At 36.8% G+C, this 16,421-nt stretch overlaps 1 protein-coding gene across 1 annotated transcript; it reads right to left on the reverse strand.

The window, feature by feature from the left end:
- Positions 1–631: 631 nt before the first annotated feature.
- On the reverse strand, positions 632–2,796 carry evx2 (even-skipped homeobox 2). The gene is made up of 3 exons (XM_042494035.1): positions 2,403–2,796; positions 1,747–1,988; positions 632–1,246 (listed from the first exon to the last, which is right to left on the reverse strand). The coding sequence occupies exons 1-3, from the start codon at positions 2,794–2,796 to the stop codon at positions 632–634; spliced, it is 1,251 nt and encodes a 416-aa protein (XP_042349969.1).
- Positions 2,797–16,421: the final 13,625 nt, after the last annotated feature.

Consider the following 16,421-nt stretch of genomic DNA (forward strand, 5'->3'; position numbering starts at 1 on the left):
GGACCCTCTGCTATCTAAATTTAGATAGGATAATTAGCTTTGAATCTTAAAAAAAAAAACAGAGGAGGCTGGGTTGGTCACGATGAATATTGGATATCTGAGCCGCAGAAATATGCAGGGTGACTCAGTTAAGTTGTTGGTTTAATTTGTGGAATTTAAATAAATAAAAATAAATAGAATGGCACGTTTAAAGAGGCATGTGGACAGAATGGATTGCTCGATTTCTTACAATGTAGGCCTATAAATTAAATTCAGCTTAAAACGGTCTACTGGCACAACACAAGGGCACAAGGTTTTAGAAAATTTGTGGGGAAATTTTCCGGTGCTGCTATTCGTAATGTCGTCTTTTGCACGTGAGTCAGACTTTTAGAAATTAATCTAAACGAATGTCTGTGCACAAGCTTTTAGAAAAAACGTGAGCTGCAACATTTTCGGTGCTAGCTGTTTCTTTTTCGTTATGAAGGGTCTTTTGGACTTGGATCAGACTTTAAGAAATTAATCCATATGTGTGTGTGTGTGTGTTTACAATGCTGCCTATTAAACGAATCCTTCACCTAGGTGTGGTTTTTTTTTAAGTATCCCCTAAAGTTGGACTAGAGCAAAATAGGAATAACGGTGGCAGCATGATGAGTTATCTGTTAAGTGAAGTTTCTTCTCGTTGGTCTGGAGACGGGACTGAGGTCTTGCTGAGAACAGCAGCAGAATACGGCAGAAATCCACTCTCGGATCTTTGCCCGGAAGCTGTGCAGGTAAAGTCAGCGCTGGTGCTCCTGGAGCTGAGCGCGCTCGCCGCCTGGCTGCTGTGGCAGCTCAGACACGAGCAAGGCCCGGAGGCTGACGGCGCGCTGACTGCTGCCGCCGCAGCCGCAGCCGCCGCCGCCGCTGACGCCGCCGCCGAGCTGTTCAGGCCTGCGGGTGACTGGTAGAGTCCCGGGTGCCTAAAGCTGCACAGGAGCTCCGGCCGCGAGTAAGGGTGGGAGAGCGCCCGGAAGGTATCGAGGGGTCGGATGGAAGTGGCGAAAGGTGACGAGGCGGCGCCGGTGGCGGCGGCGGCGGCTGCTGCTGCCGTGACACCGACGTGCGGGTAGTAGTGTAGAGGCATGTGCGAGTGGAAAGGGTAAGGTAGACTTCCTGTAGCTGCCGCGTGCGTCATCATGTAGGTGTAGAAGCTGGGGTCTGCAGGATGGGGCCAGGACATCGCCAAACGCTGCCTTTTATCCTTCATCCGCCTGTTCTGGAACCACACCTGCACACACAGTCAAAACAAGGCCCATATTGAAGCTGCCATGTTTGCTCCCAAGCTCTAAATTTAGACCTCTGAGGAGCGTGCCTCAGCGCGTGCTCAGGACAGACACTGATGCTAAAATGTCCTATAAATGCTCTTGTCATTGGACATAAAAATGATATATTTCGACATGCTGCAGGAGTTAAAAATCTCCGTAATATTTTAAAAAATATTTTTCTTTTTTGCATTTTATATTTTAACGGACTGATAATAATAAATTGTACACATTACGGTTGGATTATTGAACACCTATGGTGTGACCAGTAAATATAAGCGCTATTTTGTGCACAGGTTAAAATCAAAATATCACACTGCAACAGGGCAGAAATAATCAGTATTTTGACTATTTTCTATTGCCGAGAATTAGGCCTAGGTCTTCTTACTATTTCCTTTATATCCACAGTATCGCTTTCTTTACACAAACACATGCACACCCAAGAATAATGAAGATGAATCTTTACCTTAATCGTGGTCTCGGGCAGATTCAGCGCTGCGGCCAATTCACATCTTCTCGGTCTCGAAACGTAATTTTCCCTGTAAAACTCTTTTTCCAGTCTTCCGATTTGTTCTCTGGTGAAAGCAGTCCGATATCTTCTCACTTGGTCGCTATTTGAATTGTTTGATCCTCCCGATGAATTTCCGTTCATATTCTGGAGGGAGTTCGAGCTTATGTTGGAAGATCCAGAATTACTGTCTGAAAAACCTTCAAAAATAAAATGAATAATAAGAATACAAATAATAATAAAAAGAGAGAAAGAAAAAAAATTACAATAATAGACGTGTGTGTGTGAGGGCCTGCAGTATATTTGACAAACCTAATGGTAAAAATGATAAAACAAATAACGTTGGTGTAAATTTTGTGTTAAGAAAGCGATACTGTGGATATAAAGGAAATAGTAAGAAGACCTAGGCCTAATTCTCGGCAATAGAAAATAGTCAAAATACTGATTATTTCTGCCCTGTTGCAGTGTGATATTTTGATTTTAACCTGTGCACAAAATAGCGCTTATATTTACTGGTTGGATTAAGAGAGAATAATAACAGTAATATCAGCTATATTAACATAAAAATTAAACAGAAATAAATCAAACAAATATGGAGAAAAATGAAATCTTACCCTTGTTGTTTTCCTTGTGCTGGCTCGGGGAGCGATGCGCAGGGCATCCCACCTCCACATCACTGTTAATATCTGATTCTGGCGAAACTTCGGAGTAAAGGCTCATTTTCTTCCTGCTTTCTGACGAGGAAATTTCCGCCGAAGAGGTATTTTCACTGTTGTGGTGCGTACCGAAAAGACTGTCAATTTCAAATTTGCCTTTCGTCGGGATGTCCCCAAGATTTCCATGGAGAGAAGCCGAAGTTATTCTCGGGCTTAGCCGTCCGCTGTGCTGAGAGTTTTCCAGGGCCTCCAGCACTGAATTTCCAGGCGTGTCTGCGAGCCTCTTCCCTGCGACGGGACTGTGCAGACCTCTCTCCATCAATATCATCTCTTTTCTTATCCTCTCCATCATTAAGCCGTGCAAGACGAAGGAGGAAAAAAAAAACACCACCACCACACAACACTTGTCCAGGGGGGCTGGAGCACCAATGAGTTGTGTCGGAGCTTAAATCCGCATGCAACTCAGCAACTGTCTCTAAATAACTGTCTCTAAACCTTTTTATAAGCAAGACTCAAAAAATGAAAGAATCTGAATGCAATCGACGAGCGACTGCTCAAAATGAGCCGTGCATCCTCCCCGCAGCAGCAAAATGTCATTCATCAAAAAGTGGTTGCTGTTCGTTGTTAAAATGCTCGGCTGACGTTGCTCCAATGATCATTTATTGTAACAGGTTTATAAGCAAATAAATAGGAGAGGGCTGTCACTTGATGATGGAGGCGGCCTTCGGTCAGACGAATAATATCCAAGTGGAGAGGAAGAGAGGAGTGAGGAGCGAGGTGCTTGTCCCTGGGTTGATCTCTGAGTCTGTTTTAGATTGCTCTGGGGTTTGGCCTCTTGGGTGAAATTGACAGTCTGATTAATAAAATGAGCGGTGCAACATTTCCCTCTTCATTTAGGAATATTATTATGCTTTGATTCTCTATTGTTTCCCTCCTCTCCCTTTGCCCTCCCCCTTTCTAATCGTTGTTCTTTTTTTTTATTTATCCCCTTTATTTCTTTTTTAACCATTTCTGCGACTTTAATCACTAAGTGAAGGGATTAAGGGTACAAGTTTGTGATGAGAGATTAAGAGTATTTTCTCTAGTTTTAAAGACCGTGTTGATTCTATTATAGTGCATTACCTATTTTTCCTCTTTTTGTTGTTTCAAACAGTTCGTCAAAGACACATTTTGATGTGGTGATAATTTTTGCATTAGTGCACATTTACCGACAACAGCACATGCTCATATTTATAAATTTATGTAGGAATAGTTTATGTGTTGTGCTAGACTACTTTAAAAAAAAAAAACGTGTAATATTTTAAATAAGTAGCGATCAATAGTTATTTTCTATTCAGTTTCGTTACAGTCAATTCTCCACATTTTCTTTGTTCATTGTGATTGCCTCTGATGTTGAATTTAAACGAATTACTCACATTTTAAGAGCGTGAATAATTTACCTTGTAACACAATCTCCAATCAGTTTGTCCCTCCAATCGAAACGTTTATTACCTGCATCGTAGTTTTTGGTATTTTTAGGAAAATAAACTGTCACATGTATGCATCATATTAACTCCACCGCAGACTCGATATGTAAAGACATAACACCCGTGCATGGACTCCTGGTTCCTCGATGTGAAATGACTATAAAGGCGCCATCAGATTATCCTCTGCGCGTCCTCTGGCGCCTCCTGCAGGTTTTAATATTAATTGCTGTCATTGATATGAGGTGTTGAATGGGAGGTGTGGGCTGTAGTTTACCTGGTGTCCTGACTTGTGTCTGTCCTGCAGGGAGTATTTCCGGAGATGATTGGTGTATATGGCAATAAATAGATAGATAATAGAAAAAGTTTTTGTAATTAGTCTTTTGCAAATAGCCAGAAAGCCACTTCCCTAAACTCACATTTGTGCCCTATTTTTATAATGTTGGTAAGCAATACAATAAGAATTAAATCAAAACAAAGTTTACAGTATGACCCTCCCTCAATATTCAGTGTCATATTCTGTGATATGTGATATATGACACTGAATATTGATAAATTTAAGGGTTAAGAACAAAGATAAGGACCTATTAAAGCTTGAATTTTAATGTCAACTTACTTTTTGTAGCTATATAATATAAGCTATTTCAGCCCACTTCATTATTTGCTCGAACAACCGAACAACTGTTTTTTGGGGTTGTTTTTTTTTTTTTTTTTTTAGTTTTACTTAAGCTAATGTTCTTACCTTATTTAGGAGAATCATGGTTTACTACTCACAGGATAAGACCAATTAATACATTTCATTTAGATAAATTAGTTAGTGAACACAACATTTCATTTTATTTTTGAATAAAAAAATAGCATTGTACTCAAATGAGACAGTGGTTTGCAATCTCCTGTAAGAGCTTTGGGAATTTGCATTTAATATAATTAGGTAATTTGCATACATGTAGTGGATTAATTATGCAGCTGATTCATCTTTTACCTTAGGCGAAGAGTTTTACCTTAAGATTTTTTTTTAAATTGCAGACACACGTAATATTATTTAAAATGTAGCATTTAATTTTTAGTTTCACCTTACTTAAGTTACCTTTGTTGAGCATGACAGGCCAAATCACACTGTTCTGCTCTTTTTCTCTCTCCGTCAGCTAAAAAGGGTTAATCTAGCCATTTATTGGTTGCATTGTTTTCAGATATCAAGTGATGTTCTTTAGTTCATGTGATTGTATATCTCTGAATCTTGGCAGCATTGGAGCTACTATTGAAAACGGAGTCAAAATAAGCAGGTAAATAAGTTCCCAGTGTTAAAATCACTTTGCAACATTGCGATTTTCTTTTTCTTTCAAAAACTAAATGCATAATTATACCTGGCGTGGTAATGAAGGGGCCTCTCCCAGCCTTTTATGCTACATTTATACTTACACATAAAGTCTTTCACTCGGTTAACTTGAAGTGGCTGTGGAGCTCTTCTTCAGTGGTGTATAAATATCACAGATACATGTTTCTTATGCTCTTCAGTTGAAATGTTGCACTGATAAACATCACACTCTGAATGGACCTCAACATTTGTGTCTATAGATATTTATCTTTAGATTAAGAATTCACACAGAATCAGCCTAAAACATGGTGAGGATAGCAATATTGTATAGTGCAAAGATCACACCGTCTCTTGGCATTTAGCAATCTCTCAGCAATTTTCCATTTAACTTTCTCCATCACGTGGAGCCATAGTTTGGTAAGTTTCCTATTAAGCTTAAACAGGATCCTGACAGTTAAAGCTTAAAGGGACAGTTTACCCCAAATCAAAAATGCATATTTTGGCTTTTACCTATAGTGCTGTTATCAATATGGATTGTTTGGGTGTGAGTTCCTGAGTGTTTTGGAGATGTCTTCCTTTTCTTGATTATAATGGAACTAGATGGCACTTGGCTTGTAGTACTCAAAGTGCACAAAAAAAAATGAAATTGAAAACTCAAAAACTCAACAGCAATGTCTTTTTCCAGAAATTATAACTCGGTTACTCAAGATGACCCACAGACCGACTTGTGAGCAATTTTATGTAGGAACAATTTTCTTTCAACTATATCAGTGTGCAAAAAGGAGCGTACATCCTCTCATGTACGAGAGGCTTGTGACAGTGTGAGATGTAAACATTGATGGCGTCCTTCTCGGCAAAGCTGTAGCCTAATGCTAGCTAACTCAGTGAAGACCAGCATGGTGATGTGGCTGGTGGGTGTACTTCAATAGACAGATATTTGTTATTTTTTTCCTTTAAAGGAAGTAGGTTCAGGATCCTAAGATTTTTTTCTGTAGATAACAATTGTATTTTGATCATGTGTGCCTTGAAGTAAGGATTGGGCAAACTGAAATTAATTATACTGGAAGTCATGTGTTAAACACTCATAATGATCAATGCTAATTGAAAATGAACACTGTTCCCTATGAATAAAAAATACAATTATTCATTGCCAACATTTTTAAAAATGAATTTGAAACACATCAGACAGGTGCACATCTGCTGAGAAAGCTAGATTTCACAAGAAGGTACAAATCAAAAAGGATGGCCATACATTTCATTTATTCAATTTTTTGATTCATAAAGACAATGCACATCAATCAACATTTCTACAAATGCGCCAGTGTTAGCCAGCAGACTGATTCTTAACTGAAGTCTTCAGGCAAGATGTTCAAAATCCAATCAAGTGACAGGTTCAGAAATATGCAGAAGTGACAGCAAGAATTAGCCTACTCAAAACAGGAAGTAGAAAATATAGATACAATAATGCAGCATTAACATCCACTATTAGCTGAATGTGTCCATGCAAAGCAATATGAAGCATTAAAACACAAATGAATAAGAGGCTACTGTTAGTAGCCATATTTACATACATAGCAGCGGTTAGCAATAAGATCAGAGTAAAAATTGACTGTCTTACGAAGAAACTTGAGACATTACCTATTAGATGGCCCGTAGAAAGACATCCTTATGAAAGCTGTGGTCACAAATTAGAAAGAAAACTTATGACACACATTAGACTTTCTTAAATGATCATCATTGAAGCCAAACGTAGTGAAAGTTCTGTAGAAAATCAGATGTGTCCACAGGGTTAAAATCTAAGTATTCCCACAGAGAAGAGAGCCGGGGTGGAGCTGGACAGGCAATCAGAAACCACCATGACAGATATTAATGGGCTGAAATGACTGTCAATCACCCAAAAATCCCTGATAACGTTCATCTTTAAGCTTTAAAGGCCCTGCACTCCCTCACAGGTGTATTCAGTTATTCTGCTGCTCAGACCTCTGCTCAGGTAGAAAGTGGACGAGCTATAATTGAAGTTTCGGCCACCTGTATGAATGATCAAAGTGTGGATGTCATGCCCTAACATGTGCAACAAAGCTAACGAGATTCATCAAGATGCCCACACAGTCCTGGCAAGAGGTCTGATCAGCCAAATGATAAAAATCACCTGTGAGTGTTTACAAAGTGTGTGCAGTGTCAGCACAAAGAATTCAACATCATCAATGAGGCTTTCTTACAGGAGACATTGTGACTTGTCATATCAGAAAAAGCACAGGGGCTTTTAAGGTACTGATAACAACAATAATGGATGTGTTGCGGTCAAGTGTCCCATGACAGTGAGACAGAATGCACAACATCAGAACCTCGTACCTGAAGTAGCTAAATGGAATTCAGCTATCATTAATAAATATTATCACCGATTATCACCGCTTTTCCTACTGTGACATGTCAAAATCTCTTCTGTGACACAGCTTATATTAGAGGCACATGAGAAGATGGATTACTCTGACTGTATTTCAAGTTAGAAGTTGAAGGTAATTTCATATCCACAGAGACTTGTTGGTTGCAGCATCTAGTGGTCATTAGAGGAAGTGTAACTTAAGGCACACAGTGACTCCCAATTACACTTTACAGGCTTGAATTTAGCTCCCCCCTCTAAAGCCTCCCTTCAGCTTGGGGACCCTGTCAGCTCCCTGAAATTTACTGCAGTCAGTGAAATAGCGACTGAGTAGTTGTTGATATTCTTTTAAAATTAAAGTGACAGTTAAGCCCCAAAAATACATATTTTCCCTCTCACCTGTAGTGCTGTTTGTATATCTAGATTGTTTTGGTGTGAGTTGCACACTGTCAGAGATGTCCAATGTAAAGATGTCTACCTTCTCTCCAATATAATGTAACTAGATGGCACTTGACTTGTGGTGCTCAAAGCACCAAAAAATACATTTGAAAATTAACAGTAATGTCTCTTTCCAGGAAACATGACCCACTTAATGGGAGCAGTTTAATGTCGGAACTTGTTCTTTTTTTAATCGAGCTACACACAGCAAACCTATCACAGTGCAGCAGGAAGCGTGCATCTACTCATGGAAGAGAGGCTCATGCACCTGACAGAGCGAGATGTAATGGTGTCTCCCTCCGCTGAGCTATAACATTAACTAGCTCAGTGCTGTTAGGTGAGCTAGCAGATGCATGGTGCAGTAGGTGCTTCTGCGCAGTGAAAGTCGGTGAGTGTAATTTGATAGAAAGACAATAATTCATACTGCTCACAACAAGATCTGTGGATTATCTCGAGTAATCGGTTGTTATTTTTAATTTATTTTTTTTCCAGATCTTTTCTTTCTTTTTTCTTTTTTTTTTTTGCGCTTTGAGCACCAGAAGCTGAGTGCCATCTAGTTCCATTATATCTGTAGCCAATAGCTCCAACACTCAGCAACTCACACCAAAAGCATCTTAACTGATAAATAGCATTACATGTAAGAGGAAAAGTATGTATTTTTGATTTGGGGGTGAACTGTCCCTTTAAGACTGGTGGTGGCTGCCAGTCACACTGTATTAGGGCCCCTGAAAGGCCTTCCTTCAGTCAGGACCCCGATCAGCTCCCTGTATTGTAGTCAGGAATTAAGCACTGGAAGTGCTGATTTTCTTAGACATTATTTGTTGAAAAATGAATAAGCTCAAGAAGACATAGGAATGTTCAGATGCTACATTGTCAACATAAATATCAGCCATTTAAACTAAAATGTGACCCATATTCAGAATTCCTAAAACTTAAACATTTTTCGTCTATCATCATATCAGTAAAAGCCCATATGATTTATATTAATGAAATAAGCTGCTTTTTGTAAATTTTATTTTCTTTTTTTTATTTTACATGGCAACAACTTGTCTCAATTTATTTTCAAAAACTGCCATCTTGCAGGGCCATTTTCATAAGGGTCCCTTGATCATTCACCAAGATGAAAATGTCTAGTATTTACTCACAAGTCTCTTCTAAACTTTAGATGGCTTGTTCCCAGATAATATTTCTTTCCTTACAATCAATGTATTCTGTAAAATTAGAGCTGAATATTTGTCTTTTTTTCCAAAAGAGAAGCACATCAAGTCTATTTGAACAACTGATCACTTTACACATTTATATACAAATACATCACATATTAAAACAGGATTGTTGTGAAACTCAAAATATTAACTTTACCCGTAATAGTCTACAAAGTAATTACATCATAAAATAAGAAACCAAAGTATATCAGGGGGAACCACTGCTTACCCTCCAAACATCAAGAGTGAGATAATTCATGTCTCTGCTTAACAGATTTACATACAAACCAAAATTTGATGGAGACATCTCAGTGTCTGTTACTATCATTGATGCTTGCATCTCCTTACTTTGATAAAGTCAAACTGTGGCCTGTTTGTTTTCTGAATTTTCTGAATGGTGACCCATGTCTAATTTCTAAGTTGTCTATACTCCAAACAGTAATCAGACTAGTGCACCTGTCAGTACCTGCCCTATTCATACCATGTAAGGTGTGTATAGGGCAGGTATGGAGACTGGTCAAGGTGAACTCTATCCTAAATTACTCGAATAACTACTAAACTACAATTTGCATCTTACCGTACATGTGTATCTCATGAGTTGTGGGTCAAATTAGTGTGTAAAACTACAGTGTGCAAAAATTTACTACTTGTTGCTTGTGGACACTTTTTTTAAATAAAGTAAGAGCACACTATCGCATACATATGAAATATTTTAGTTCCCATTTACAAATTTCCAACTAGGGGAACTATTTTGAGAATTTTACCATTCTGATAAGCCTTTAGGACTGATTTGAAGAACATTGGCACAAGGCTGCCTCAAATTTATGTGAACAAAAGCATATTTTCCTCCTTCCCTGAACTTTATCTAAAAGAGAAGGCTTCAGTTTTATTTTCAGATACCTGATTCAAATATTAACCCCACAGTGAGCTGAACTAACTCATTAATCAAATATTGCAGTGTTCACTGTACATTGAAGCTGCTGCTTTAATGCCCTTTGCTTGCAAGTGCAGTGTTAGTACAGCTGCGTCTTTCCTGAAGCGAGAGCGCAATCTAGTGGCGACTTGTTGTGAATGCAACAAACCTAATAACAGGACAGGGACAGAACTAACTGCTGCCCTAAAACCTGCAGTTTCTGGAAATTAGTCTACAAAAATGAACATTAAAATGATGTGGTAGATGGCTGTAGGTCTATTATTTAAAAATCTATATTATTCAAGGCATAGCCTGCATGTTCAGCATCGTGAACGGTGAAATACATTACAAATAAATTGCAATAAACAGTCCCCACTTTTAGTCTATGCCATTAATTGGTCAAACATTACACGTATTTTGAATAGCATTATAGGGAGCAGGCAAACTTCTGATACAAACGTAACATTTACATAGTGAAAGATGTCTTTACTTAAGATAAAACTTAAGTTAGCAACTAGCTATGTTTTCGAGTGTAGATTTCCAGTCACTCAGTGTTATTAAAAATCTAATTGTAAGGTAAAAGCTCAGTAGATGGCCTGCTTGTCGCTTTGTAAGACACGTAAATAACACGAAGTAACGAATAATGTTCAACTTCTCAGTATTATGCAGCGTTAGAATCAACAATCGTGACTAATATGAATGGAATAAACTTTCAATCTAAATATGCAGATAATTGTAAATCAAATATATATATATACTGTGTCATTTAGTAGCAGTTCATTATAAAGTGATCTTTATTACAGATTCAACTATTTTAGTAAAAACATTATTTAGTTTATTCATCCTATTAGTCGTCTCTTACAGCCTGTTTGCAACACATAATTGTCTAATCATCGATTCGGGCGTTTTACGGAGCTATTTTTGTCCATTCGTTTATAGAGTTTATAGGCTAACTAATTTCTAAAACTAAAGTTTGTGTCCCATGCTCTTAAATTTTAAAATGTTGGTCATTTTAAATCACCCTCGTGATAATGTATTTCAGCGAGCATTGGTTCAAACTTGTTTTAAAGGGATTTTCCAGTGCAACCTCTGGTTACTGGTGTAGTGCAGTCGATTTCATCTATAAATTTGGGCTTTTATAAACCGACATTCCTGTCAAGATAACGTGCAAACGCTGCAGCTTTTGTTCTGAAGTTTGTCCCAAAATGCGACTCCACTTTCATGCAGGATCTTTACCAAGAAAGCTGATCAAGTCCATTAAACCAGGAAACTCCGAACTGTGGGATTTAATGTAAACGTTAAATTTCTCAAAGTAAACTCTCGTCGCTTTTATACTCCTGATTTTTCTTTTTATTCGATTATTTCGTTTCCAAACCGCCGTTTTCTTGGAAGATCAATCATTGTCTTTATCTTTTTTCTGTATCATGAATGATTATGGTTATTTAAAAGGGGAGGTATCTCCATGAGCTGTTTTTTATTCTTCTACCTCTCCAACGCAGTGTTTAAACTTTTTAATTTTATTTTTCTGTCGTGTGTGTGTGTGTGCGTGTGTGTGTGTGTGTGTGTGTGTGTGTGTGTGTAAAAAATAAATGCGGCCGAAAATATTCCACACATTTGTTAACCCTCGAAGGGCCTATAGGTTCTTGTCCACGAATAATACTCCCCATGCTAAATACTTAACAAATCTAACATAACTTAATAAATCTAAAGAAGTTTAAATGTGCCATCAGCTCCAAACGATACTAGTTAGAAAATAATTTAAAACAACAACAACAATTAATTGAAATATATATATTCCATGTTAAACTGATTATAACCTTGTCGTCTGCAGTTCCGTTACACTGAATTAAACATATGAGCCCACTTTGACTTCCACTAATTCTAAACAGTGTTGAGGTTTCAACCCTTCAGGGCAGCAGTTCTCAGCCCTGCAGAGAACTTGAACGAGGGAAGCAGCAAGTTTATTACCAAGGACAATAGACGGCGGATAGCTTCCTTCAAAGGGTCTGGAAAACTACCAGACTGAAGCTCAATTTGGCTCCTGACACCCTAAACACCAAGGACGAAGAGCTGTAAATGACACTAAAACTCAACACTAAAACTTCTCCTAATTTTGTTATCGTGGGAGCCCATCTTCCATTGTGGCATAAAGCTATCGAATCTATACACACAGCTTAACTGTAAGCCTGAATGTCCCAGACACAACGGTTGCATTTTAATCTTTTCAGAGAGAAAAATATGACGGCCATTTAAAAGCTGTAGTTTGTTATTAAACACGTATTGGGATAAATTTGTTGCAAAGATTAGGCTAAAGATATTACACAGCCAGGACGCGTTTTTATCAGTTAAAGGTGAAACGAATATCTGTGTTTCTTTTTTGGATTGGGATTGGTTTTAAACACGTTTTCTGATGCGATAAACGTTTTAAAATATTTTTTCATTTATTAATGCTGCTCACTCTTTTTTTACTTTATGGAGGCTACATGCGATATAGACATGATTTTATATAAGGCAGTAGTAGCATCTAAATGAAGTGTGAAAACACTTTTTAAAATAACCAACACAGAGTAAATACAACAATGCAACAATTCGAATTCTATCAACATGTAAAAAAAAAAACACAACCACAAAATATTAATGATAAAAAAACAATTATACACAAAACTAATAGTAGGCCTACAAACGCTTGCCCTTTAAAACAACAAACAAAACAAAACAAAAACAAAACAGATTTAGGTTAGAGATGCTGCTGCTAGTTGTGTTATATTGTTGTCTGTTGTTGTTTTGTATATAATTTCGGAATTTTACAGTTAAATATTTTAGATTCAAACCCTTATTGTTTCATATTATTGCATTCAATTTTCGACATTACAATTTTAAGTTGTTTTTTTCACCTAGGATATAGAATAAGTGTCTCCATTAGGCATGCTTTGTCGTTTTATTTGTTTTTCTAAATGTAATCATCCTAGGATAATAATTTGCAACAAGCTTGAAACAGATTTTCAACAAATGCACGTCTATTTTCGCACTTGTTTTCTTACCTCGTCTGCTGGTCTCATTGTAAGCTCGCTGCATGATGGTCATTATGCGACAAACACGTGAGCAGTAAATCTGCATTGCTGCAGTGATGACTGAAAGTGCTGATGATGTTTAATTGCAGAATTAAGCAACTGACAAACAATGAGAGAAGCAAAGACAGTATGGCAGGATGAAGGTCATGTTTAAACTTGTACTGCCACCTATTGGAATACAGCCGCAACTACTCACAGGATACTCTGGGGATTTGAGAAACGTGTAAACTAAACGTGTATATTTTTAATACCAGTGTGATGTTTTTAGGCTCATTGCTTCTGTACAAATAAAAAAAAAGGCTGTTTGACCATATACAACATGTACTCACAAGGAACCTCTTTAGTCTTCCTTTATTGTCTCTGTAGTCATCAGTAAAGACTTGTGATCAAAACAATAATTCATAAATGCATTTGTCAGAATCAGAATATTTTCTTGATCCCCAGAGGAAACTGTCATACGCTGCAGTCAAACAGATGAAAATCACATAGAATTATAAGAAAGTAGAAATTAGAAGTATAGTAAGAGGCAAGTAAAAAAAATATTAAATAAAAATATGCGCATTATGCTTCAATTTCCACACCATTATGTATAATATTTACAAATTTAAAATATGTATTATATGCTTAGTATGTAGTGTGGGAAAAATATAACATGCCCTATACTACACTACAATTGACAAAACAAATAAAGATTTAGAAGTATTTTAAGAAATATACATATATTATATATATATATACATATATATGCAGTATGATACATTGTACAACACAAAGATGAAAATGAGGATGTGCATTATATGTTAGATATTCAATTAATTTCACACTGTTGAATTTAAAAAAAAAAAACATCTCCAACTCTTCAGTGTCTGTTTTTTTTAACTCTCCACCCCTAACAGACACACATGTACACACAAACAAACACACACACACACACACACACACACACACACACACACACACAGTGTCTTATTCCTGGATATTCTCTCCACTTATTACTTATTGCCTAAAACCTTGTCAATTCTAAACCACAGAAAACAACAAATGTAAAACCTACATATATATTGATAAACACATGTAGACATGTCTACACACACACACACACACACACACACACACACACACACACACACACACACACACCTGACTTAATCCTTGTCTGTGGGACATTCTGCAGAAAATTCAGAAAATTGTTGATATACTGCCAAATTGAGGCTTACTAAGGTAGCTTCTTTAGTTAGTGTACTATCAGTAGTATTGCTATGTGAATGTGAATCGAATGTAAATATTACCGTGGTGATTATACAACATAAGTGTGTAGTTTATAAGACGGACATTAAGTCTCCATAGGAGGAGTGCATGGATATGTTTCTGTGGGGCAGCACTGACACTATTTGAATTAAATGCACTTGGACTTGGATACTAAATTAATGCAGTTTATGATATTCAGAATATAATTTGACCATTTAAAATGTATATTGAATTCATTTTGTAAGATGAGATGATTATTTTTGTGCTTTATTTTAAGGTGCTGTCATTTCACTATAGATCTCATAATTGTATAATAGTGGTGCCATGCACAAGTTTTGTTGAAATGGTCCTTTTCTCCACTCCGGAAAATAGTAGTTACTTTTTATAGACACTATCAACCTTAATTGCACAGCTATGTTTATTTTAAATGTGGCCTTACAAGTAAGAATATTAGGTCTGTGTGGAAACCTACAGGGGTTAAACAGTTCTTAAAACAATATTTTTTGTCTAATTTAAGGTTTTTTGTATAAGTCTGTGAATTTTGGAAATGTTTTTCATGTCCTCAGCTCATGGCTGACAGGTTGAGGTTGTATTTACAAGAGAATGACTACAAGAAAAGCAACACCTCAAAACAATGTACTGTAATATAATGTCACCTAAACAATGGCCCTCTAATTAATGTGCAAAGCTTTGTTGAGATTGCATATTGAGATTGCAGAGGGACTTTTATGACTTTACATCAGTGGTGGAAGTAATTTACTCAAGTACTGTACTTAAGTATGAATTTGAGGTATTTTTTCTTTTCATGCTACTTTATACTTAAACGCCACTACATTTCAGAGTGAAATATTGTGTATTTTTCTTTAATACATTTTCTAACAGCTTTAGTTACTTAGCACTTAGTTAAAAAATTAAGATAATTGCATAAAAACATAAGCGTTTATGAATGTTTTGTTAATAATCAAATTACCAAAGAGTTTATACAACTACAGCTGCAAAAATTATTGATTAATCAGTCAGTCACAGAAAATTAACTGCCAACTATTTTGATAAACAAGTCTTTTTCCTGTTTAAAAAAAATGTGTTAAAGGGTGTGTTATTTTGTTTTCATTATTTTTAGTTTGTTTTTTTTAAAATTGAGTTTTGGGGTGTTTCTTTGTCTATATATATATATATATATATATAGTTTTTTGGGTTTTCTTTAATAATTTTGAGGTGTGTGTGTGTGTGTGTGTGTGTGTGTGTGTGTTTAAAGATTTAAAGATTTTCTGCACTGGGTACTTTTATTTAGAATACTTTTGGTTCATTTCCCTGATTATACTTACTTTTACTTAAATACCATTTTCAATGTAGGAGTTTTACCTGTAACGGAGTATTTTCACACGGTACTATTAGTGTTTTTACTTAAAAAAGGATCTAAATGCTCTCTCCACTACTGCTTGTCATGAGCATCTACTTTGCTTTAATGGACTATATTTTCTGCCGCTGCAAAAAACATACAAACATTTGAACATTACATCCCCAAAAATTCTGTATGATAATAATAAGCACGGATGCGGGCGTGCATTGTCTCGGGTCTCCTGTGGTGCATTTAAGGTGCTGCTTGCACTATATGAGTCAGTCCACAGAGTCACCTTGTTGTTCTTCATCACAGCACAATAATACCAAAAGAAATCCCACGCATGTGTTTTTGAAATAAGAACCCCTGACAGTGAAACTGACACAAGCCAAATATTCCTCTGATATTCCGACTACACAGATGGTTAGAATTTAACTTCACCCCCCACCCACCCAATACCAAAATATTTCCTCATGGAGTATTTTTGCTTTGCAGTATACTGGGAGCAAGGGTGGGGCGGAACAACATCTTTTGCATATCACGTGACGCCGTATTAACAAATCAACAATTACCTACCCTTTATTCTTCAGGAGTTGCTAAAAGGCTTG

The sequence above is a fragment of the Plectropomus leopardus genome, chromosome 10 (genome assembly GCF_008729295.1).
Source record: "Plectropomus leopardus isolate mb chromosome 10, YSFRI_Pleo_2.0, whole genome shotgun sequence".
NCBI classification, from domain to species: Eukaryota; Metazoa; Chordata; class Actinopteri; order Perciformes; family Serranidae; genus Plectropomus; species Plectropomus leopardus.